At 40.2% G+C, this 23,636-nt stretch overlaps 2 protein-coding genes across 3 annotated transcripts; both read right to left on the bottom strand.

Annotated features, from left to right (window-relative positions):
- Window positions 1-496: 496 nt before the first annotated feature.
- sil1 (SIL1 nucleotide exchange factor) lies at window positions 497-5,829 on the bottom strand. Of its 2 annotated transcripts, none has more exons than XM_044127110.1 (12): window positions 5,736-5,829; window positions 5,410-5,504; window positions 3,509-3,665; window positions 3,067-3,172; window positions 2,888-2,972; window positions 2,725-2,811; window positions 2,502-2,597; window positions 2,201-2,322; window positions 2,000-2,096; window positions 1,766-1,930; window positions 1,347-1,511; window positions 497-1,239 (listed from the first exon to the last, which is right to left on the bottom strand). In XM_044127110.1, exons 1-12 carry the CDS (start codon window positions 5,761-5,763, stop codon window positions 1,042-1,044), a joined length of 1,401 nt encoding a protein of 466 aa, XP_043983045.1. In that variant the 5' UTR covers window positions 5,764-5,829; the 3' UTR covers window positions 497-1,041. The 2 variants fall into 2 exon arrangements, with proteins under 2 accessions (XP_043983045.1, XP_043983046.1); XM_044127111.1 differs by having other exon boundaries at window positions 503-1,239; window positions 5,641-5,826.
- Window positions 5,830-6,178: 349 nt separating this feature from the next.
- Window positions 6,179-22,698, bottom strand: spdl1 (spindle apparatus coiled-coil protein 1). The gene is made up of 14 exons (XM_044126684.1): window positions 22,567-22,698; window positions 21,497-21,658; window positions 20,712-20,888; window positions 20,433-20,627; window positions 20,197-20,346; window positions 19,322-19,420; window positions 18,758-18,868; window positions 18,541-18,681; window positions 9,424-9,530; window positions 8,791-8,911; window positions 8,251-8,317; window positions 7,982-8,164; window positions 7,756-7,837; window positions 6,179-6,485 (listed from the first exon to the last, which is right to left on the bottom strand). The coding sequence occupies exons 2-14, from the start codon at window positions 21,656-21,658 to the stop codon at window positions 6,359-6,361; spliced, it is 1,722 nt and encodes a 573-aa protein (XP_043982619.1). The 5' UTR covers window positions 22,567-22,698; the 3' UTR covers window positions 6,179-6,358.
- Between the last annotated feature and the right edge of the window lie 938 nt (window positions 22,699-23,636).

The following is a 23,636-nucleotide window of genomic DNA, read 5'->3' as shown; positions in this document are numbered from 1 at the left end:
AAATCAACCTATAATTGGGAAACTTAATTTAGGCTATTCTTAAATCGTGATCTCAAAACTGTTCCTAATGATAGTCACTATTCTTCCATTCCATTCTTTACCCAAAGGTTGATCACATATGGAACAGCTCGACTTTGCTTGGGAGACAATCCACAAGGTTTCAGAGTGTGTAAAGGAATTGCTTTACCATACTTCCAAAAGTGATTTATGAGGTCAGACACTGATGCTGGATGAGAACACCAGGGTTGCACTCTAATGCTTAACAAAGTTCTAACACAACAAACCTCTCTACAAGGCTGGTATCACTAAATAAATCAATGTCTACTGGCAAGAAACAGTTCAAGCCAAACTCAAACACATAATTAATAAAGCCCCACACCAAAATCCCCTCTGCACAAAACAGGCTACTGCCAAATCCAGACAGAACCATGATTTGTCACTCCAAAAATCTCCACTGCTTTACACAGTGCACTGGAAAAATGGCAAAAGCACAACATTAGTGTTTAAACTTTTTATTTATTTTTTTTAAAATAAAAATAAGTATTTTCCATAAGACACTTCAGTTACCAACAGACAAATCCTCATTTATTGGTTCCACCCTGAAGCAGATTTCAGAGTGAAATATCACCATCCAGAGAGAAACTTGAGGTAGAACCTCTTGGTTTTGGTGGAGGAAGATGGATGGATGCTCTGGTACGCCTGGGTGGCCCAGCAACACCTGGGACCAACGGATAGAAAGCAGGTAACTGAGGTTCTAATGTCATGGGTGGACCGGTCTGTTTAGATCCTCATCAGCCAGGACACATGTTGGAACAGGAGCTCTGTCTGATTACAGCAGCAGATTCACATAGGATTTAGCTCCTGCTGGGTCTAAAATGAATGAACTGAACCATTTTCCAGTGCCATACAGAATGCATCCCAGACGGGAGCATTTCCTCACCAATCTGCTTCCTGCAGATCATGTTCAAAAACCTGTGAAGGATGTTAGAATCCAGGACTGGTTGTTTTACTGTTTACTTTCCTCTCAGCAGGAAGTGCTGGTCATTTCACTTTGACCTGCAAAGAATCTATAAGCTCCACCATCTCTGTGAAGTAGCTGGTCTCTTCTCCTAGGATCATTTCTGACTGGATCAGTTCTGAGTACTGCAGTCTGAGGGCGAGCAGAGAACCCAGCAGAACACCATCTGAGCGGTACTGATCCAGACACACAGGAGTCATGGCCAACAACGCCCGAAGAGCCTGCAAACAAGACGGAACCAAGTAAGCACTCAGTTCCTCTGGTTGTACTGGATCTGTTAGTTGAAGCTGCAGAGGTGCAGAGTGGAGGCTGGGGGTCGTCGGCCCACCTTCTCCCTGTAGTCATGCTCAGTAGACTGGAGCAGCTGTGGCACCAGAGAGCACCAGCCCTCCTCCATCAGCTCCTCCTGCAGGGACACCTGGGAGTACTGACGCAGCCGCTCGGCATGGGCCTGGTCCTGGACCGGGTCCAGGCCGGCCTGGGAGATCAGCTCCTGGTGGAGCAGGACACAGAGACCAGATTCAGCCACTCTGCCATAACAGTAACGATTTTAAATTAAAAACTACTAGTTTTGTGGGGTCTTTTTTAGAAATATTTGCAAACCCCTTCATTTAACCCCTTCAAAAATCTACATACAGAAGAAAAATATCAAGCAGACTGATTGGACACAATCATTTTTATTCCTTATAGAACTTAAAGCTGCACTGGGTGACAGTGCTTATTAAAACATGACTACTTGCTTTGTACCTTCTCGCTGATCATGTCGTACAGCATGGTGACTATGCGTGTTCGCAGGATTCCTCCAGCGTCTGCCCTGAAGAGCTCCGATAGAATCTGCAGCCCGCCGTGGGACAGGAAGTGGCGCTGTGCATAGGGGAAGTGACGCAGGAGGCAAGCCAGCGCATACAGGACCTAAAATCACAGAACCATCCTTTTAAATGTTCTCTGTCTGGACGGCGGGCCGTGTAGACAGGAAGCTACCTTCTTCTTGACGTTGAGCGGCTGAGTGGTGGCCAGCGTTGTTAGAAGGGTCTGCAGAGCCCCCGCCTCCACTGCTTGGACCTGGACCACCGGGTTACTGCAGGACCAACACAGATGAATCAAAGCAACAAGCTGAACACAAATTCGTCCTGATATGTGCTGAGAATGGAGGTGTGAGTCCGGCTCAGTGCCAGCGTGTACCTGGCCACAGCGGAGCCCAGGACCAGGGCAGAGTTCTCCTGGAATCGGACAGCAGAGCTGTTCAAACCCTGCAGGATGAAGCTCAGGCCTCCCATCGCACACAGGGTTTGAGCATTATCCACCTAAAACACACACACACACACACACACACGCACACGCACACCAACATGCAGGTTGACATGATAACATGCAGGTTGACATGATAACATGCAGGTTGACATGATAACATGCAGGTTGACATGATAACATGCAGGTTGACATGATAACATTCGGTGAGCTCGTGGGGAATGTGCCGTGCTACCTGATGCACCATGTACTCCAGCTCCTGCAGGATGCTCAGCCTCTGCTCCAATGTGGAGCTGCTGCTGTTGAACTGATCCAGCAGGCGCCTCATGATCTGCAAACACAGGAAACAGCATGAGAAGACGGGAATAAACTGGTCCATCATCTGATCTGCAGCTGGGAGCCAGCGAGAGAGAGCAAGACTTCCAGGAGTGAACAGGACGGCTGACTACAGAGTGTACCTGGACATCCGTCTCTACCAGCAGGTCCAGGTCAGCCATGTCCTTCTTTAACTCATCCAGCGGCCGGAACCTGGATGGCGCCGAGTCCTGCAAACACAGTGAGGGTTGGGACGGTGCTGAGCAGAACCCGGTCAGTACAGAGCGTTCTGCAGCGCCTCACTACCTGACTGCTCTGGTCCTCCTTGATCTTCTTCATGGCTCGTTTCAGCTCATCGGGATCAATGGAGGACCGGCTCTTTTCCTCTTCCCTGCCACCACAGAATGACCATTTCTATCCTTTGACCACTGTTCTTCAGCCTTGAGGAAAGCGCTTTCTGAATGCACGTGCTAGCAGGAACCCACCTGTGCTGCTGGGTCCAGTACTTGAGCTGTTCCTCCCCCAGCCTGACCTCCCTCTCACCGGTCTGCAGGTTCAGCCTCACATGGGAGCCTGCTGGGACGGCCTGGCCTGGGTTCACACACACACACACACATACACACACACACACCCGACAACATTACGACTCAGTGGCCATCGGTCAAGCAGACACAGACAGAGTCGTCTAGGTTTGTATGGACGGCTGACATTTACGACAAGGAAATTAATACTTGGATGGTCAAAGACCAAATATAATATAATAATTTATATTTTAGGTTATGCTTTCTGATTTTCCTGCATAATTAACAGATTCTCATTATGTTTTGAACAAATATTAAGTTATTTTTGAGGTATGTGCAAATGGCATTTTGAAGCATGTTTCACCATAACGAGCTAAAAGCAGCTGAACAGACCTGGTTACTTCACCTGGTTTCAGTGTTTGCCACTGTTCATTAGGCTGAACAACCTCAAAATCTCCACCACCATCATCATCATCATCATCATCATCAACCGTAACCTCCTCCTCTTCATCAACACCCCGTCCTCCTTCAGTGTTCTCCACCACGGTTAAGGCACCTTCAGACTGCAGACATAGGTAATAAATGTGAAATCATCATTTAGTAATACCCAATGATGTCTGAATAAATAATACTTAAAAACTACTTATTATGGCATTTAACAGAATAGAACTCATTTTGGTAATCCCAAGTGAACAAAAACAGGAACCACTCAAATTGATTTCATGTCAGATAGTGGGTAGAAAAGGTTTCAACGTCTTTTTTTTTTTGCAATAAATGTCTTATTTCATTCATATGTGAAACGGTTTAAATGTATTCTGCAGTTTATTCTCCAGCTTCTTCCTGTACTTCTCCTTTTTGTCTGTAATCTTGACTTTAAGCTGCTTCTGTATTCTCCTCAACAACTCTCTGTCTCGTTCCCTAAAGGCTCTTTTTCGTCTTGTTTAAAAGTTCATTTAGGTCACTGGTGATCCAGGATTTGTTATTCGAGAAGCATCTCACTGTTCTGGTGGGGATGGTGCTGTCCACACAGAAGATCATGTAGTCAGTCACACACAGTATTGCCATTGACGTCATCACTATGTGGCTGGCAGGGAGTGATCCAATCAGTTGCTTCAAAACAACCCTGGAGTGTCTGTTCTGCTTCCTGTGACCACTTCTTAACAGCCATCTTCCTAGCAGGTAGTCTCTTCACCAGGGGTTTGTATTCAGAGTAGGGAAAAACAAGATTATGGTTCGATTTCCCCAGAGGAGGTCTTGGTTTGGAGATGCATCCTTGACATTAGTATAAAACAACTCAAAATCTGGTTTTCCTGGGTGGAGCAGCTGACAAACTGGTGAAACGTTGACAGTGTAGAAGAAAGAGAGTGAGGCATGACTAAAAACACCACATATAGCAATAAATGCATTGGGGTGTTGTGTCTATATCTTAGCAACATCAGAACAAATGACATCACATGCATTATCAGCAACAGTTGAAGGCGAATTGTAAAAAAAAAAAAAAAAAAAAAGTGTGATGTAAACAGCTGCCAAAATAACACTGGTGAATTCTTTTGGTAAATATGGATGGAAATTTAACGAGAATAGTTCAATGTCTGGACTGCAGAGACGAGGCTTCACAGTAACATGTACTGGATGACACAAGCACTGCTAATCCACCTCCTTTCCTGCTGCTCTTTAAATTTGTCTGCTGGTGTAGGCAGGAAGCCTGGCAGAGGGACGTTAGAGTTGGGGATATAATCCTGCAACCATTGTCAATTAAATATATTATACTGCATTCCCTGTATTCTTTCTGAGTCTTTGTCAGGGCTTGAAGTTCATTCATCTTGTTAGTTCCCGAACTCACGTTGCCCGTTATGATGGATGGGGGTGATGGTTTGAACTTCCTGCTCTATGCTCCCCACCACGCCTCCTTTCAACTCCACAACTGAAGACTTCCGGCTTCAGTTGTGGAGTTATTTCAGCTTTTCCAATGCTGATCAATTATTGTAAGCCACCCTGTTGTTATGGTTACGCATCATAACAAAATAGCAAAAGTATAAAAACGACTGGCAAAAAATCAGTCCGGCTACGCTGCATCCAAATCCAGAAGGAACGGTTGTCCAAAAACGCAATTTTCCCAAAGAAAGACAGAAATCAAAGTTTGAAAAAAAAAACACCTCAGTGAAAGTACAGAGCTACTCCAATGTGCCATCCTGAGCGGCGCAATTCTAGAAATATATTATAAAGCAATTTCTGAATTACAATTACAATTTCATTGTAACCTGGAGAGGTTCATGGCATTCCAGAAACTGATTGGTTAAAACTCACCTTCTGGCTGAGAGAGCAGTGCAGCTGCAGGAGAACCAGGAACAAGCAGCAGAGAGAAGCTCTTCCAGAGTAACAGAAAATCAGCTTCATAATGACTGGAACAGGACAATATCAGGACAGTGAGCCTAGAGACACGTGAAATACGTGGGGCTGTTCCCACGTTGTTTTAATGTTGGCAGAAAGCTGACGGTGGTAGTTAGTTCAGCTTTCAGCTCCTTGTGCTGGACCAACCTGGAAAGACTCGAGGCTCCACGGTGGTTTCCTACCCAGGCTGGCCTCGGAAGCAGCTTTTTCGATGTGACGTAGATATGTAACTCTGAACTCACCTGCTGAACAGAGTCGTGTATCATCCATCCACCTGTCACCACGTAAACATCAACACAGCCGTCTCACGTTCACCGGAATGATTCCAGTGCTCTCATTGGTCCACGTAGTTAAAACGCGTCCTCTCTTCAGTAGTTCAGCAGTAAAGCTACTTAATGGTGCCCCCTGCCGGCTTGGAGCGTTAAAACAGAAACATTTTCCTAAAATAATTGCTTAACTCATTTTTTTTCCCAAAAAATGATTTAGGCAAAAAAAAAAAAAAAAAAAAAAATCACTTTTGACAAAAAAATGACATTTAGAAATGAATTATCATGATGTCTGGATGTTAAGTTTTCAAAGTCACAGTGACAGTGGAAAAAAGATTTTATAAATATCTAACGGTTCCATGTGTTATAATAGAGTCAAAGGAGTTTCCTGTGTCCAGGAAGAAGTGATGCAAGTCAAAGTGTTAGAAGTTGTAATTTCTTTAATATATAAACACAGCGCTAGTAGTAAAGTTCTGAAAAACATGGTTATAACTTAGGAACAGAAATATCCGACAAACATTTTAGAACCTCCCCAGAGTTCCACTATTACACATACACACACACACACACATCCATATTTAATGGGGTGATGGAGACATCTACTGCTGGGTGCACTGGTTCTCCATGGTGTTATTAGAAGTGACGTAGATCACCTCTGTTTTTGGTTTCTTTCTCCTCACTTCCTGGTTGTTCTTTGTCTCTTCCTTCTGGTCAGTTACAGGCCAGCTGAGGGTCAACCATAAAAACACACACAGAAATACAGATTATTAGTCACTCAGCAGGACAATGTTTGCAGCATGGTGTGTTTGGTTTAATGTGTGGATTGTGTGGGGAGTGGGAGGAGGGACTCAGAATCATCACCACTCCTTACAGGTGTAATTTTTATTCGTTTACATTTCTGTGAGCAAATACATTTATTTGTCTTAGTTGTGGAATTTGACCAAAATTTTAATTGAATTAATTGCAGGTGTGCTTTCTGCTGGGTAAAACACCAAAGGGATCCTTCAGATGTATTTTATGAACTGCAGCCTTTCTCTGGTCTCTATAAACTACAATGTTGCAAGAATTTACCCAAGAAGGGATGAAAAAAAAAAAAAAAAAAAAACAGATCCAGACTAGAAATATTAAATTTTACCAAATTACATTATGTCATGCCAGACACTTAGGAAATCATCATAATAGAGGCCTATTTATACACCTTTGGGATTGATTGTTTAAACATGTCCAATAGAAATGGAGACAAGTAAAGAAAATTACAATCATGGGGGACTTTTAGGGTTTATACATTCAAAGCTGCAAATATTCCATACTATTTTTGTAAAAATGGTTTTATGAATGTAACTTGCTCTGTGGTATTTACTAACATTTGAGGATAAATCATAACATATCAAGGCAATCCCAAAATTTACTCCCCTGGACTAAATATGAAAAGCACATTTGTCATTTGATAAATTCACTCTCTCCCATAATCTGAAGTTTTTAGAAACTGAACCAAAAACAAATATCTTTCTAATTTCCTCGTCCATCCCAGCCTGCTTTAAATAAAGACACACCGATTCGATATTGAAAAATATTCTAGATCAAGTATCTATTTTACATTACATGTAGAATTTCTAGTTTCACTTTCTAAACCACTTAAAGGTTTATTGTAGTTTATTTCTACCTGTTTGACCAAGACAGTCAGACCATCTTTATTGTCAGTTTCAAATTCTTTATTATATTAAATGCACTGACTAAACAAATGAAAGTGGTTTTAACATGTTTTGACCAAACTTGTGAAGTTATTGGTGTATTTTAGTGTGCTTTGCTGGCATAGATTACCTAAATAAATTTTGAATTCAGTACATTTTGTCTGTGTTGAAAAAATAAAGGTTTAAAGTCCGTCCAGCACCGTTCTTCTGTACTGGATCATATTGCTGGAGCATCCACAGCTCCCAGCAGCAGTAGAAACCTGAGTTGTGGCTCTAAGCTGATGTTGTATGACGACAGTACTGACCTGGGACTGGGGATCACATCAGGCTGATCAGAGCTGATCTTCACACACTTGGCAGGTTTCAGCTCAGGCTCTGGTTCAGACGCTGGAATATAGAGGAAACCATGAGCAGAGGCAACACATGACGGCCTGAGCTCCACATGCTGGTTACACTCTCCTCTCTAGGAGTGTTTGGGGGACGGAAGGCGACACGGTTCACCTCTGACCCTCCCTTCACTTCACCACATACCTGGAGCAGCAGCTGTTATCTCTGCAGGGCTGTTTTCATCTTCACAGCCCACTTTCATATGGTCAGTCTCCTCAATCTCCACGGCAACAACCTGCTCTCTGTGAGCGCTCCCGTCAGGTTCAGGCTTCACATCGACAGGAAGCTTTTCCTTTCTTTTCCTCTGGATAGGGTACTTCTTCACCTCTGCAGAGATTCCAGGCAGCAGCAGTGTTACAGAGCAGCAGACAGCAGACAGCTAGCTAACAGAGGCTGGAGGTTTGCTTCACTACCTTTGGGTTCATATTTCTGCTGAAGCTCCTCGACACGCAGCTGCAGCTTGATCTTGTCGCTCTGAGTCTGCAGGAACAGAAACTACTAGTAACGGAAAGTTTTATCACAATATTTCATAGAACTATTGTGATAACTACTTATTACTCCTTTTTAAGCTAATTTTATGTGACTGAATGGTACAGCAGTCAAAGTTCCTCAAACACAAGTACTGCTCTTGAAAAAAACAAACTTGTAATCCATTTATTTAGGACATTAGTCATATGAAGAAGTTTAATTTGTATCACTAAGCTGCTCAAAGTAACTGCATTTAATTATATTTTCAAATGTATTGATACTCTCAATTTTAACAATAGTGGGGAAAATGTAGTAAAATTAACAACCCCAACAATACGGACAATATTAGGCAATTTTAGACATTAACTGAAATTTATAGTGACAACAATAAATCAAAATTCTTCTCATGATAAGAAATGTATCACTGTAAATGATAAACGATACAATAAATCCCCACCACTGACTGAATATGTGATGCCCTCTACCTGTTTGAGCAGCCGCTCAGACGTAAACAGCTTCCTCTCCAGCTCCAGAGCTCTCTGGCTCTCTGACAGAGACTTCATCCTCTGCAAGGACAGCTCATCTCCCAGCCGCTCCGCATCCTTACTGAGCACACACACACACACACACACACACGCACACGCACACACACACACACGTTGGAACAAAGCTTTTTCAGAGGTTTAAATTGGGACAGTGTTCCTCTTCTTTTGAAACTGCCAAACATCCATAATCCTATATTTGCAGCATTATTATTAAGGATGCACAGATATGAACATTTCAAAATCAATAGCTGATATCAATACTGCGTTTGTGGCCGATAACCAATACTAATATTAATATATATCTCCATAGAGTTTTGAGGCCTTGTAAAAGCGACTGCACCGCCTACATTGTTTCTCTGCTCATAATCCTCTACTGTGTCATTATCACTGAACTGAACAAAAGGCAACAAGATGAAAATAAACACAAGTTGTGAACATTGGCCCAGCTTTACTTCATACCAATATGTTAAAAAATGACTCATGCTTAATAGTTTACAGACTGAATTTGATTTCAGTCTGTAAACAATCAAACACTGTAATGATGAGGATGATGACGACGAAGGCTGAACTCACACAGAGTTGTTGAGCTTGAGTTGGAGCAGGTCAGTGTAGTACGTTTCATCCTGACCACCGACTGATTCTGCTTGGACGGGATTGGCTGGTTGAGACTTCAGCAACGTCTAAACACACACACGCACACACCAGTAAATAAAGCCAAAGTACAGTAATCATTATCAATACTAATTCCTCTGTACAAGTATTCATATCTCTTCCTTATGCAGGAGGTTTACTCCGTCACAGTTGCAGATCAGAGACTGGAGTTTTACAGCCTTACTGACCATTTGAAATTTCTCTCAAACATCAGTGTCGTAGCGTTAGCACAGCTAGCATGAGGCACCTTTCAGCATTTCAATTATTCCCTGTCCGTCTACCTCATATGGAAGAGATTAGGTGCCACACCATTGTCTCCCTGGCCCCTAGAACTTTTACTTTAATTGGCCACATAAAAAAGAAAATCACTTGAATCTGACATGTTTTCTTTTAGAAAGTCAAACTCCTCTTTTTTCTTTTTTTTTGGGGGGGGGGGAAGGTTCCCCTGTGGCCTTAAATCCTTTGTGAATTCTTTGTGTTTTCCCTGTTGGATAAAGATGGTCACATATTTTCACCATGTTAGAGTTTAAAACTGCCAGCAGCAGTTCACTGTTTTGGTCAGGTGGGCAGCAACAAGGAGGGGAGGGGCTCAGTGTCTTTGTTGTTACAGCACTGCAGCCAGAAGAAGTGCGACAGTTGGGCAGATGTGAATTAATCAGTTTATAAAAAAGGTATTTTTTTCTTTGTTTTCTTTGATTTCTTTCCATCTCTGTGTTTGTCTGCAGGTGAAATTGTGCTTTCAATAGTTAATCCTTGCAGCTGAAGCTGAATGTGCGCATGTGGGAGTTCAAGCTATTGTTAATCCATTTGTCTCTTTGATGCGTTCTTGAATGAAACTGTTGTTCAGGCTCTTGGTAGGCGCCACAGCCGTCAATGAAAAACCCACAACCAGGAGCTCTGCCAGTTAACTTTGTGATAAAAATGAAGTGTTTGGGCACAAAAGAGAGTTTTTGTGCTAAAACATCTCAGGTTTTCCAAAAAGACCTCTTGGTTATCAGCAACGTCTTTGGAAATATTTTAATATTTGAGCAGAAAGTGGAATGTTTTCAAAGGGATGTCAGGTTAGATCTGGTGTTCAGGGATAATTTAAAAAAAAGAAAATGATTCAGTCAAACATGGTGGTGGCAGCATGATGCTTCTTTATAACCTGAGCGACTTTTCTCAAATGGTCAGTGCTGTCTACCAACAAATATTCAGTTAAAACCAGAAGAACATATTTTAAATTTTTCATGCAGAGTTCCGTTGAATTAAAGCTAAAATCCATCCGTTAGTTCCCTTTATTCCTGGTAACTAGACTATTGATCAGTATATCTGATGTATATTTGTTTGATGATTTTGTTGTAATATTTATTGCTTGTTTCATGATTGGTTAATATATTATGTTTTTATGGCACTTTAAACTGTTTTGTTGCTCAAATATGCTACAATGTAGTGGCATTTAGCAAATAGAAATAATTTTGTTTATTTTAACTGACCTAAAACAAGAAAAGTTTTGTCTTCTTTTAGTTCAGTGAGAAAAAAAAACTTGTCTACCTTTTTTTATATGAGGTTAGAAAGCCCTTATTTACCTTAATACTGCAATATGTATCTTTTTTTTTTTTAATAGATTTTTTTACATATTTGTTGCAGTGACGTGCGGTCAGGGGAGGCAGGTGAGGCAGTGCCTCACCAGCCATCATGGAAAGAAAGAAAATATATAATCATAAAGTAATTTAAATTGTTATATTCATCCGGTGGTTTGTACTAAAAAATATTTATTTTTCATGTAGCTTCACCAATTTCGATTTTTATTTGTTCAAAATCGCTGAATTTTCTTATATTCCCATTCAAATGCTTGGAAGCGATGCCGGTGAGGCAGCAGCGAGCTCTGCCTCACCTTGGATTGCGCAACCCCTGGCTCTGCGCTGGCTGCTAAGCGGAGAGAGCATGTTGCTGTACGGCGTCAATAAAATGGTTTAAACAAATTTAATATGTGAACTTATTTCCAATAATTTAGCTTATGTATATAATGTACAGTGCTTTTTGTCACCAACTGTGTTTGTGTAACGTGTTTCGTGTAATGAGCGATTATAAACGGCAGAGAACAGGTTCGAGGTGAGGCAGGCAGTTCTCTTGCCTCATGGCAGGGGGCGCTCAAGATCCCAGACGTTCGTCTTCGTCACTCCTCAACTGCCGAGTAAGTGACAGCGAGCTAGGCTAAACGATTCGGGAAGCAAGTCAAGTGCAGCGATAGATTATAATAGAGATAGTGATTTTTTTCCTCTCGCTTATCCCGACTTTCGACATTTATTTTGTTTTGTTTTTTAAGGAAATGTGTGTTTTGTGAGCTACAGTTTGTATGTGTAAGGATGCAGAAGTGAAACATAACCTGTAAACTGCTGTCAATCTATGCATCTATTTGCAAATCTGATTCTGATGACGTCAGTGCCTCACCAGCTATGAACCTCACCGCACGTCACTGATTTGTTGAAGCTGTGCCGTGTTGTGACAGTTTGATATGAGACAGATAATCTCTGAAAAAAAATAAGCTCCTACGTATTTTCCCAGAAACAGCCAATCAGAGCCAGGGGGCGGGGCTTAGCGCTTTGCTAGCATAGCTTGCTGGGAATACTCCGCAAGTTATGAGCATTCTCATCCCATGATGATGGCGATCATCTGTGACCGCCATCATCAGTCACAGAAGATGGCGGATCAACGGTTTTCCTGTAAAGGTGAGTTTTTTCTCCGCCTCGAGCACATTACAGTGCAAAATCACAAAATATCTTTGGATCTTTGAAAATATCTTGTTACACTTGAAATAAGACAAAACTAACTTAAAAGTGACTGTTCAGCATGAGACCGAGGCTTGTTTTAAGTAAATAATTCCTTAATATTGATGAAAAACTACTTGTTTTTAAATTCATAAGAAGATATTTTTCCCATTTTATAAGTTAAATAATCTGCCAATAGAACAAGCACTTTTTCATCACATATTAATGAAATGTTTACTTAAAACAAGCCTCTATATCTTGCTGTAGGGCTACTTTTAAGTTAGTTTGTCTTATTTGAAATGTACCAAGATTGGCTCTGATTGGTTGCATATCTTCATGCAGCAATAGTAACTCAGAGAGAAGGACGTTGATTTCTTCCCCCACACATCATCTGTCTCAAATTGTGACAGTTTTAACAAATAAACAAAAAACTTATTTTTTAATAAGTTACATACTGCAGCTTTGATAAATCATCACTGAGGAAATTCTTGATTTTTTAAATGTTTTACCTTTTAAAAGCCCTTCACTCTGCTGCTGACTGTCTGATTCCTGCCAACGAGACGTTGGTTTGACCGGTTCCTCAACTTTAATTCCCTCATTTCATACTTGGCAACATGGGGAATTTTTCTGCCTTTTTTTTCCTTTCCAATTGATTCTGTTGCTTATACAAACATCCCCACACACACATAATGAGTACACACACACTTTTCAGCAAGATACAGCAGCTTGTTTTAAGTACATAACTCCTTAACATCAATAAAAAATTGTAATTTTACTGGCAGATTATTTCACTTTTAATATGGGAAAAATATCTTGTTGTACATGAAATAATCTACCAGTGGAACTAAGACTTTTTCATCAATATTAAGGAATTAGTGACTTAAAGTAAGGTTAGTTTTGTCTTCTATTTCAAGTGTACTAAGATATTTGATAGATAGATAGATAGATAGATAGATAGATAGATAGATAGATAGATAGATAGATAGATAGATAGATAGATAGATAATAGATGTTGTGAGCCGTCTGCCACTTAATTTTACAAGTTTAACAATATTGTTTGGAGTTTCTTAAAGTCTTTTGGGGTGATTTACAGCGACCAACTGACCTGCACCCGGGGAAAACCCACGCAAACACGGGGAGAACTCCACCGTGCTGTCCACCTTTTCTCCAATTGAGTTGGGAAGGGATCTATTTTATAGTTTGTCAATGGGGAAAAACTTTTTAAATTTGGTCTTGATGGAGCGTGGCGCCCCGTTCACAGAGGCTGCGACCTCCACTTGTTCGATTCCTCGGTTCCTCTCTTGCTCATCTGTCTCCTTCTCTAAATATCAATATCGTCTTCACTCTTCTGTTTCTTTTTCGGCTTCTTCAATTGCAGCATGTTGCGTAGTTTTTTCCAAAATGAAGTTTTAGTTTTTTCCTTTTTACCGTCCTTCATCGTTTTAGTGTCTGGACGGTCCAAATCCTCCAGGACGGTTTCTCCAGCGATCTCTGTCGCTTCTGAGGATTCCGGATCTGTAGAACAGCCTGGTAAAGGTTCTCCAGGGAGTTCCTCCTCTGAAGAAACCTCTTGACTCGACACTTTAATCAGGTCGATTTTGCTCTGTGCGTCTTCCTCCTTCTCTTGGAAAACTTCAACATGTTTTTGTTGGAAATCTTCTTCCTCATCTGTCAGAGTGTCGGCCAGCAGTAAATCCTCTCCTGCTTTTTACAGATCTTTTCTCACACATCTGATCTCCTCCTGGTATTTTTCTGCCTGTTGTTTCATTGCAGTGACTTCTGTTTCATATCGACATTTTAGCTCCAGGTACAAACTGTTGACCTTCTCCAACTCAGCCTGGGCACTTCTTTCCTTCTCTTGCAGCCGGTGAATTTCTTTTCTTGTTATGTCTTGGAGGACAGCGTTCTTAGCTCTGGTGTTTTCAATAATCACTTTGTCCTCCACTGATTTTTCCATATAACTTTCTCTCTCCTGGATTATTTGCAATTTAAGTTTTTCGATTTGGTGTTGCAGCTCTGAATTCTGTCTTTCATGGAAAATCTTCTCTTGCTTTTCTCTTTAAAGAGCAGCTTCCTCCTGCTGCATCTTCTGCTGGTATCCTTCCATGTCTTGTTTCAATAGAGAAACATCGTTGTCATATTTGGATTGGAGTTCATTATATGAACGTCTCATCTGAAATAATTCTTCCTCCAAAAGTTTCTTGCTGTCTTGCAGAAAAAGCATCTCTTTTCTGTTTTTTTCCTGGAGGACGGCGTTCTCGGCTCTCATGGTTTCAAGAAATTCTGCGTCCTCCTCTGATTTTTTCACACGAGTTTTTCTCTCCTGACTTACCTGAAAATGACATTTTTCAACTCGATCTAGCAGCGCCGAATAAGTTATTTTGTGGATAATATTTTCTTTCTTTTCTTTTGAAAGAGCGTCTTCCCACTGCTGTATCTCCTCCTGATATCTTTCCACGTCTTCTTCCAGTTCAAAAATGTCACTTTCATATTGACAGTGGAGTTCATCGTATGAACTTTTGAGCTGAGTCAATTCGCCCTCCTGCCTCACCAGAGCATCGTCTGCTTCATACTTGGAGTTCAGCTCCTCGTAGGAAGTCTGCAGTTCGTCCAGTTCTTCTTGGAGGGTTTTACTTTTTGCTTTCTCATCTTGAATCTCTGATATAAATGCTTCCTGGCTGAGGAAGGGGCCACCTTTAAATCCACATATTTTTGTTGCAAAGGCTTCATCTCCATGTCTTCTACATCTTTGTAGGTCTGGGAAGCAATGATCACAGCTTTTATCACTTCTGGATCGCTGTATCTCTCTACTCTGTCAAGTTCCCTCCTTGCGTTTTCTGCCTGGCTGATTAGCATTTCTTTAATACTACCAAATGTCTCACTCTTTATTCTTCTTTACATTCAAAATAGTCCAGGATTCACTTGTTTTTATCCCAGATATCAGGGCATCAAACTCATTTCCATTTGGGCCAGATCAAAAATCAGGATGTCCTTAAAGGGTCTGTTGGGCCAGAACGTATTGATAAAAACCAATTCAATTGTTAAAATACCAATAAATAGGTGTTTCAGCATTCAGTAAATGTTACTAAAAATAACATAATATTGAACATCTTTTCACACTAATCAGTCTGTCCAGGATTGTTTTTGTGGTTCTCTGCAATCGACATCACAGATTTTGTGGTGCAAATTTAGAAATATTTGTAATTCGTTAGGAATTTTTACGATATTTGAGCTAATATATGAAATGTTAAATATATAAAATATTAAATGTGACCTTTTATTAATTGCTCTATCAGTCATGGACTATAACTTGACATCAAGTCAGGCTGAAACAGCAGTCACTTGAACCCAAATGGTTTTGGCCAATTTTGAGAAAAAAATGTTGCTAAAATCAGAAAAAAATGTGGGGATCTGTTAATTTTTGTGTGAATTTTGCCGTTATTTGTGAAAAACTGGAGGAGCCTATTGCTATAATTTGGACTCTAGAGGGCCACATAAAGAGCTATGGTGGGCCAGATTTGACTCTTGGGCCTTGAGTTTGGCACATGTGTCATATATAATAAACTCATGTGAACTCTTTTCAATATCTGTTTCTTGAGAAAGTTAATGTTGCTCATTAAAGTGCTGAGTCACTGAATGTGGAGCCACAACTCTGCAGTTCAGCTGCGCTCCACTGATCCGATACAGCCTCGTTTCTCCCCATAAAAAAAGAACAAAAACAAAACCTGATACTTGATAACCAGCAGAAAAAAAATGCCAAAATGGCACTAAAATACATAATACTGCCTCTTTCCCAGAAAAAATCGGAATAAGGAGGAGAAAGGCAGGCCTTGGATGAAATGTCTTTCCTGCTTATTGTTGGGGCGATGCGACATGTAAATCAGTTTTCTCCCAATCACAGGATCAAAAATGTGCCTGGATGTAAACACTTTTCACTTTAGAACTTGCTTTAGATTTGACCTTTTACTGCCTACTGCTGTATTTACTTTCTGTTTGACATATCATGTTGCACAATTTCAGCTTGGATGACCTGAGGTAATCCTCTGTATTACTTAGTATTTCTACTTTAATGCTGGACAAATAAAGTCAGAATAAGAGAACGTAATGTTTGTGTTTGCCTCTTTTGCATTCAGAAATGCTTCAACTCTTCTTTCAACTGATAGCTGCTCAAAGAAACTTTATTGAATTGGCAGCTTTGTTGATCAGATGATACTTTGTGGGCACTAATGTATTTCTGATTTTTATTTTTATAACATTGGAAAGAAAACACAAAATCTTCTCAGAATATAATTTAAGATTTTTTTGTATTTTTTGTCCAACTTGACATAAAAACCAACATGCATGTTATTTTTCTAACTCAAAACAGTAAATACTTCTATTATGAGTTATTTCCAGAGATTGTAAAGTAATTTTTGTACTTGTGAAAGCCTATCTGAAGTTTGTTTTTAACTTTTCTTTTTATCTAAATAGAGAAGCCACATTTAAAATGTGTAAAATTAATGATTTTCTTTAAGTAAGCACAGAATTAAGGGTTTGAGGGCTGTACTTTTATTTTAAATCAAAAATATGGTAATCTTATGGAGTACCACAAGGCTCAGTACCTGGTCCAGTCATCTTTGTGATATTAATGGGTACACTTAATAAGATTACAAAATACTTTTGTAATCTTATTCTTTTACCTGAATTATCTTGTCAATATGTCGAGATAAACGAGATATCGATTAATCGTAACTATTGACGTCATTTTAATTATCGGGGTTATCGTCTCTTCCAGCCTTTTTCTCCTGTTGATGACGCTAAATGAAAAAAGGTTCAACTCCGGTGCTCTCCACTGATCCTCCCTTCCTCATTTCCTTAGTGTAATGCCCAGCGCACACTACATGTCGGTCGATTGTCGGCCCATTTTCAAAATCTGAGACCACACATTAGCCGACAGAAATCCTAGGTATAATGGATCGATCGGGTTCGATGTGCCGTGTGATGTCCAACAGTGGGCACAACATAATGGCTACAAGTCCAGCTAACTAATTTTAAAACCAGGCATTAATCAATGCTTTACTACAATCTATCTGCAACGCATGTGTCTCTAGTGTCAACGTAACGTCCTGGCTGAATGAAAACCATTATAATCTATTTATGTCACGTTAACAAAGAACAGCTGAAAAGTTACCGGGTTCATCAACGTAGCGATTTTGCTCCAACTCCTCCCCTCGTCATTTCTATATTCTTTGTACAAAATGTTTTATAAACATTAATGTTGTTTCCACATATCATCTCCAATATCTGCTGGACTTCGGGTTGTGCCGTGTCAGCTGTTTGGGATTCCCCTCTGTAATTTCCCCTCAGAAAGCGCGGAGCAGAATCCGGTTTTCTGATTGGCTACCTGTCACATTCAACAGGCTGCGTTAAGCTCCCAATAAGGAAAACCCCTGATTTAGATCAGAGGGGCCACAACGATCTAGCGTAACACACCACACACTACAGGATGATCACAAGAGACAATCTTAGAACGATCAAAGTCTAAGATTGTCATAAGGGGAAAATGTAGGTGTGAACTAACGTGTAGTGTGAACTATTGCATCAGGTAGTCGATGTGCCCATCTTCTCTATTTAAATCTAATGATTACTGAAAGGCAATATAGTAAACAGACTTCATAATCTGCACTCTTTTGGTTGAATGCAGTATTTATTTACACTTTGGTTTTATGTTATTTTGTTTTTATTCAAGTACATTTTTGTTAATGGAGACTGAGAATCAATTTTATTTTTATTTTTGGTTGTTTTGTTTATCAGTTCCAGTGTTGGGTGTTCTTTTTAAAATAAAGTGTATCTATCTTTGGCAGGAAATCACATGCATTATTACGTCATTTCCATTAAATCAGTGTAAAAAGGTCTTCAAACAATACTATCGTCTATCGCAATAGTTTTTTGAGACAATTAATCGTTCAGCAAAATTTGCTATCATGACAGGCCTAGTTTATACCAAATTATTCTTTTAATTAAGTTTCTGGAATTAATTTTGTTGAAATTTGGAGAATCCAAGTTAAATGTAAAACCAACATTTAACTAGTAGTGGTTTGTCACTACATATACCAGACATCTGCAGCTGTACTCGCAGTCAGAAATATTTTTTACATAGTTTTGACTTGAGCTTCTGAATACTGATCCACCCCACACTACTTCATACCTGACTACTGTCAGCTCTACTTTGTATGTCGGTTTACAAATTAAAATCTCTCCTGTTGATGTTTCTAGTTGGAATTTGAACAGGTTGAAGCTCTGTGCTCACCTCCATCTTCTCCAGCCTCTGCAGTTTGGTCATCAGACTCTGGATCTCGGCGTTCTTCTCCGACAGCATGGACTGCAGCCTCTCCAGCTGAGCAGGGTCAGCCCTGGAGCCTTGCAGCTGCATCAGAGTGGCGATCTGGACCTGCACACCACCTTCACAGTCATTCCAGGAAACGCACCAGCAGCTCTACCCAGCTGTCCTCTGTCTCACACTCTACCTTCATGCGCTGCATCTGCTGCTTACTGAAGGTGTGCATCTTCTGCAGCGACTGATGCTGCACCTTCATGCTGATCAGCTGTCTCTCCATTGCAGCTCTCTTATCCTCCAGCTGGAAAACAACAGACATACTTCAGCTGAGGAGCTTTAGTTTTTTATTTTAGTGACATTTTATAGCACAATTAAGCACCTATGTTGCCTTCAGATGCTGTAAGATACTGCACATATCAAATTTAACTTCCTAATTTAAAGTCCATGAAATTGGGCCTTTGTCTTTTTAAAACCTTCTGATCTCTCTAAAGCTCCGCCTTCAGGAAGTCATCACAAAATGGCTCCTCTATTAACCCTTTAACAATGTTTTTACCAGCGTTGCCATGGAGATGAAAGGATTTCTCAAACATGCATGAAAGAATCAAGGCAACACTATAGGTATGTGCTTGATGAGGGAATAGAATTACAACATATCATTGATTTTACATGATACTGCCCCTTTAACAGTTTGCTCAAGATTCCCATGACACTTGAATAGAAACACAGCGAGTGTGTGTGCCGTCTCTGTCTTTACCTCAGCAAACAGAGAATTGCCCCGGCTGTTTGGATCCTGGGCCTGCTGAAGAACCTGATCCAACTGGATCTGCAGATCCCGGTTTAGTTCTCGAGATTTCTGTTTAAAAACAAAGCAGACATCTGAGTGAGGGACAGAAACAGATTCCCACTGCTTTACGTCTCATCACATCAAACTAACAGATCAGAACAGAAACACTTTTTGTTGGATGTTTACTAGTGATGCTTCAACCTGTAATATTAATGTCTGTATCGCTCCTGATATTGAAAAAAATTCTATTTCGGTTATCAGTGACAACGTGCTTGATCCACAATGGCTGATCTATTCTAATTCTATGCTTCATGTGATGTCATGCTTTATTACTTATTTTACATTATATTTAAAATTTCTGCTTTTACTTTCTGAACCATCTGACATAAAGTTTGTTGTAGTTCATTTTACATATTTGGCCAAAGTAGTCAACCTATTGATTTTATCTGTTTCAGATTCTTTATTATTTATTTTACACTCAATGCTATACTCCTAACTGCACTGAGTGAACAAATGAAAGTTGATTTTACATGTTTGACCAAGCTTGTGAATTTATAGATGTATTTAAATGTGTTGTATTGGCGCAGAGTTAACAAATTAATTAATTCAGTACATTTATGTTTAAAAAAAAATCTTTTAATTAATTCAGCTATATTTCTGTATTGGATTGATATCGACTGATACTACGCCTCAGATATTTGTATTGGTTCTGGAAGTGAAAGTAGTGGATCGGTTCACCCCCACCTTTTATATTTTATAGCAGATTCTGTTTTCCCCTTAAGGTTTAAAACTCAGAGTCAGTTAGAGCTAAGGAAGAGAGCAGATGAGCCAGGCAGCCAGGTTACCTCCAGGGAGTTGAACCAGGACACGGCTTCCCTCTCCCTCTCCTCCTTCTCCTCGGTGAGGTGCTCCACCTGCCTCTGCAGACGGCTGTTGCTCAGCTCCAGCTGCTGCTCTCTGTAGCGACTCTCCTGCAGGATCTGCTCCAGCTCCACCTGGACCAGCAGGAGTCCGTCTCAGGCTCGGCACCGACCAGCAGAACCCGCGCTCCGCTGTCCAGGCGAGCCTCGCCGAGCCTCACCTTAGCGCTCTCCAGCTCCATGGTCTTCAGCTGCACCTCCATCATCTCTGTCGTCATGGAGCTCTGGGTGTTCTCACTGAGCGCGCGCAGCTCCTCCATCTTGCTGCTCAGCGTCTCGGCCTGCACCTCCAGCTTGTGCTTCAGCTGCTTTTCACTCAGCTGGAACTCCTCCACAGCAGACTGCAGCGTCAGGATCTGCACACAGTGGTTAGGACTCAGATCTCCCATGTCTTCCCTGGGCCTGTAGAGCAGGAGTGTGTGATGGTTTGATCAGCCTACCTTGTTCTGGTGCTCAGTCAGAGCCACGCTGTGGCTCCTCTCCAGATGTTCCTGATGTTCCTGAAGCTGCTGTTTCTGCAGGTTCTTCATGCTCTCGTATTCCGACTGCAGAGACTCCAGCATCCGGGTCTTCAGCTCCACTTCCTTCTGCAGGGAGTACTTGTCCTGCTCCAGAGCCTACGACACACACAGCTGCTCACAACAAAGCTGAGAGGTGGAAACTGTGTCCTACATTTTGGCTATAACTACAACTCTATCACAAAAGGTGAAATCAGGGCAACAGCTAAAAATTATTTTAGAAATCCATTACTGAGATGATTCATCAAATAAAAGATTTGCTACATTCGGCAGATTTTTTATTTAACCACTTTATACAATATTGGAAATACATTAAAACATTAAAACAATTCTCCGTTTTAAATAAGAAACTGAACATTTTATTGCAGAAAATGCATTGACACAATATTTCTTCAGTGTATGCTTGATTATTTGGAGATTTTATTTTTTATTAACCGACTACGTAATAATTGGATAGCAAAATATGTTTAATAGGAGATGTTTTTTTGTTTGTTTTCACAGAATTATAGCAGGTGAAGCTTAATTATTAATAGATCAATAGATCAAATAATAGATCGCAAAATAATTGGTTGAAGATCATGAGCCGTGTCCTGATGATTAACCACAATTAATCCAATTAATCTCTTCAGCTCTAGTTAAAATATCTTAAATCTAGATTTTCAGATGCAGACTTCAGATTGTGTTTTTTAAAAGGACCAGCTCCCCACCTCCAGAGCGTTGGTCATCTCCACTCTCTGCTCCTCCAGCCGCTCCTGGAGCTCATCCTGCTGCTTCAGCAGGTCCAGGCCTGCCTGGGCGGCCCGACGGGCCTGCTCCTCACTCTGCTTCAGCTGGCTACGCAGCAGCTCATTCTCCTCATCTGGAGGCATCTGAGAGGAAAGAGGAAAAACACTGGGTTACTTCAGTGATGTCATTATTATCCCGTCTTTGGCAGCCACATTTCACCTATTCTCAACAGTTCAACAGAATGTTTTCCAACAAGTCTGAGGATCGAGAGTCTTTTTGACAAATATGAACTGACTTTGGTGTTCCAGCAGTGGTTTTGGCCTTGGAAGCGTCAGATAATCTGTTTCAGAAGTACAAAGATTTATTCTTTCAATCAATGTCTTAGATACATATTTAAAGTAAGGTAAAGAATTATCACATAGCTCATAAACAAAACATTTACTTTATTCCTTTGGACCAAATCAAACTAAATAGAGCTCTATTTATGAATGGTTACATTCATAGATGTATTTTTTGTCCATATTGTTTAATTCCTTCTTAGAGATATTAAGCTATTACAATTATTTTTACTTTACTGAATATGAGAATATAGACTTCTTTTATTTATTGGTCTGTGTTACCAAGGAGATGTGACCTTTTATTTGACCGTCTGTTGTAGATTCAACACAGTAGAATTTATTAAAATGGGTTGTATGATATATCAATTTGCGGAAATGCATTTCAAAACAGCCAGTAACAGGACTTTTTTCTGTGGCAGCCATGGGCGGACTCACAGTAACAAATCTGGTTTATTAAGTTTACCATGGAAATATTACTGAATCCTCAAGAAGGTTTATGAACCCAATCAGCAATAATTAAGCGTATAAAAATGTCAGCAACCCTTTCACTTAACACAGTAAACACTGTCTGTTTTCGCCAGCTGTTGTCGGTTGACGTTTATCTTCTTTTTAAACTGGTAGCAGTTTCAATGTGACAATACATTGAGCATTATTATTCACTAAGTACAAAAAAATCTCCTATAACATATGTTTTTTTTTAAAAAGCACTGTACCTTCTCCACAAAACTATCGTTCGTCTCAACCCGCCTCAGTTTGAATCGAGTTCCGGTGAGTTATCGCGACATTTTGCTTCAAAACAAACCAAACGCGATTAGCTTTAGCCACAGCGACCTCTAACGGTCAATTTTCTGTTCCATCAATGTTTATGTATATAATTAAAACCAAATCCTAATCATATGTTGTTACGTTTAGTCCAAAATATCATGTATAATTAATAAAAGTACTCGAAGGCTTTTCCCCATTGGACAAGCAGTCAACTAACGTTTTGATATAGTTTTCTATTTTTTTTCTGCTTTTTTACACTTTCCTTTTTTTTTTTTTTTTTTTTTTCTTTTTTTTTGCTATTTCTATTTTAATAATTTCACTATTGCATTTTATTCCTTATCTTACTGTGAAGAATCTTCTGACTTACGGCTATAAAAAGTATTTAAACATTTAGATAACTTTGTTGCAATACCTGAAGAATGGACAAAAATTGTACCTGTGCCTTGTGAATGAAAATCAAAAATCAAGAAACCCCACATTTACCAAAATCATAGAGAGAACGTCTATGCATATCTTAAATAATGATATTTCAAAATACACTTTGAAAATACAAGGGAGAAAATAAGTATTGAACATGGCAAAAATGTCCCAATAGTGTTGAGAAGCAATGTCAGTATTAGACCAAAAAGATCAACACATAAATAGGACTGTAAAAGAAGTTTTCTAACTCTTGTGAAATGACACAGGGGAAAAGTATTGAACATATGAAGTACAGAAGCTGCAGACAGTGAGATCAGGCATTTAAATACTGGCAGTATAGTCTGGTCAGTGGTCAGGAGAGACAAGGGTTTAACTCTAACACACACCAGGCCTCTAACTGGTCTAAAATAACCCACGGTGGCAGCATGTTGGAGAAACCTTAGAACTTTAGGTCTGATTTGTTCTTTTTCTAGACTTGTGCTAATAATTGTGGGTTGAGATATTGAATGTCTGGACAATTATTTCACATGTTTTTTTGATGCTGGAAGGATTTCTGCTTTTACTGTTATTACTTCGGGACAGTTATGATGCATAACAG

The sequence above is a fragment of the Gambusia affinis genome, linkage group LG09 (assembly GCF_019740435.1).
Source record: "Gambusia affinis linkage group LG09, SWU_Gaff_1.0, whole genome shotgun sequence".
NCBI classification, from domain to species: Eukaryota; Metazoa; Chordata; class Actinopteri; order Cyprinodontiformes; family Poeciliidae; genus Gambusia; species Gambusia affinis.
The sequence above is the reverse complement of the archived record's forward strand: the minus strand, read 5'-3'. Positions and strand labels throughout refer to the sequence as shown.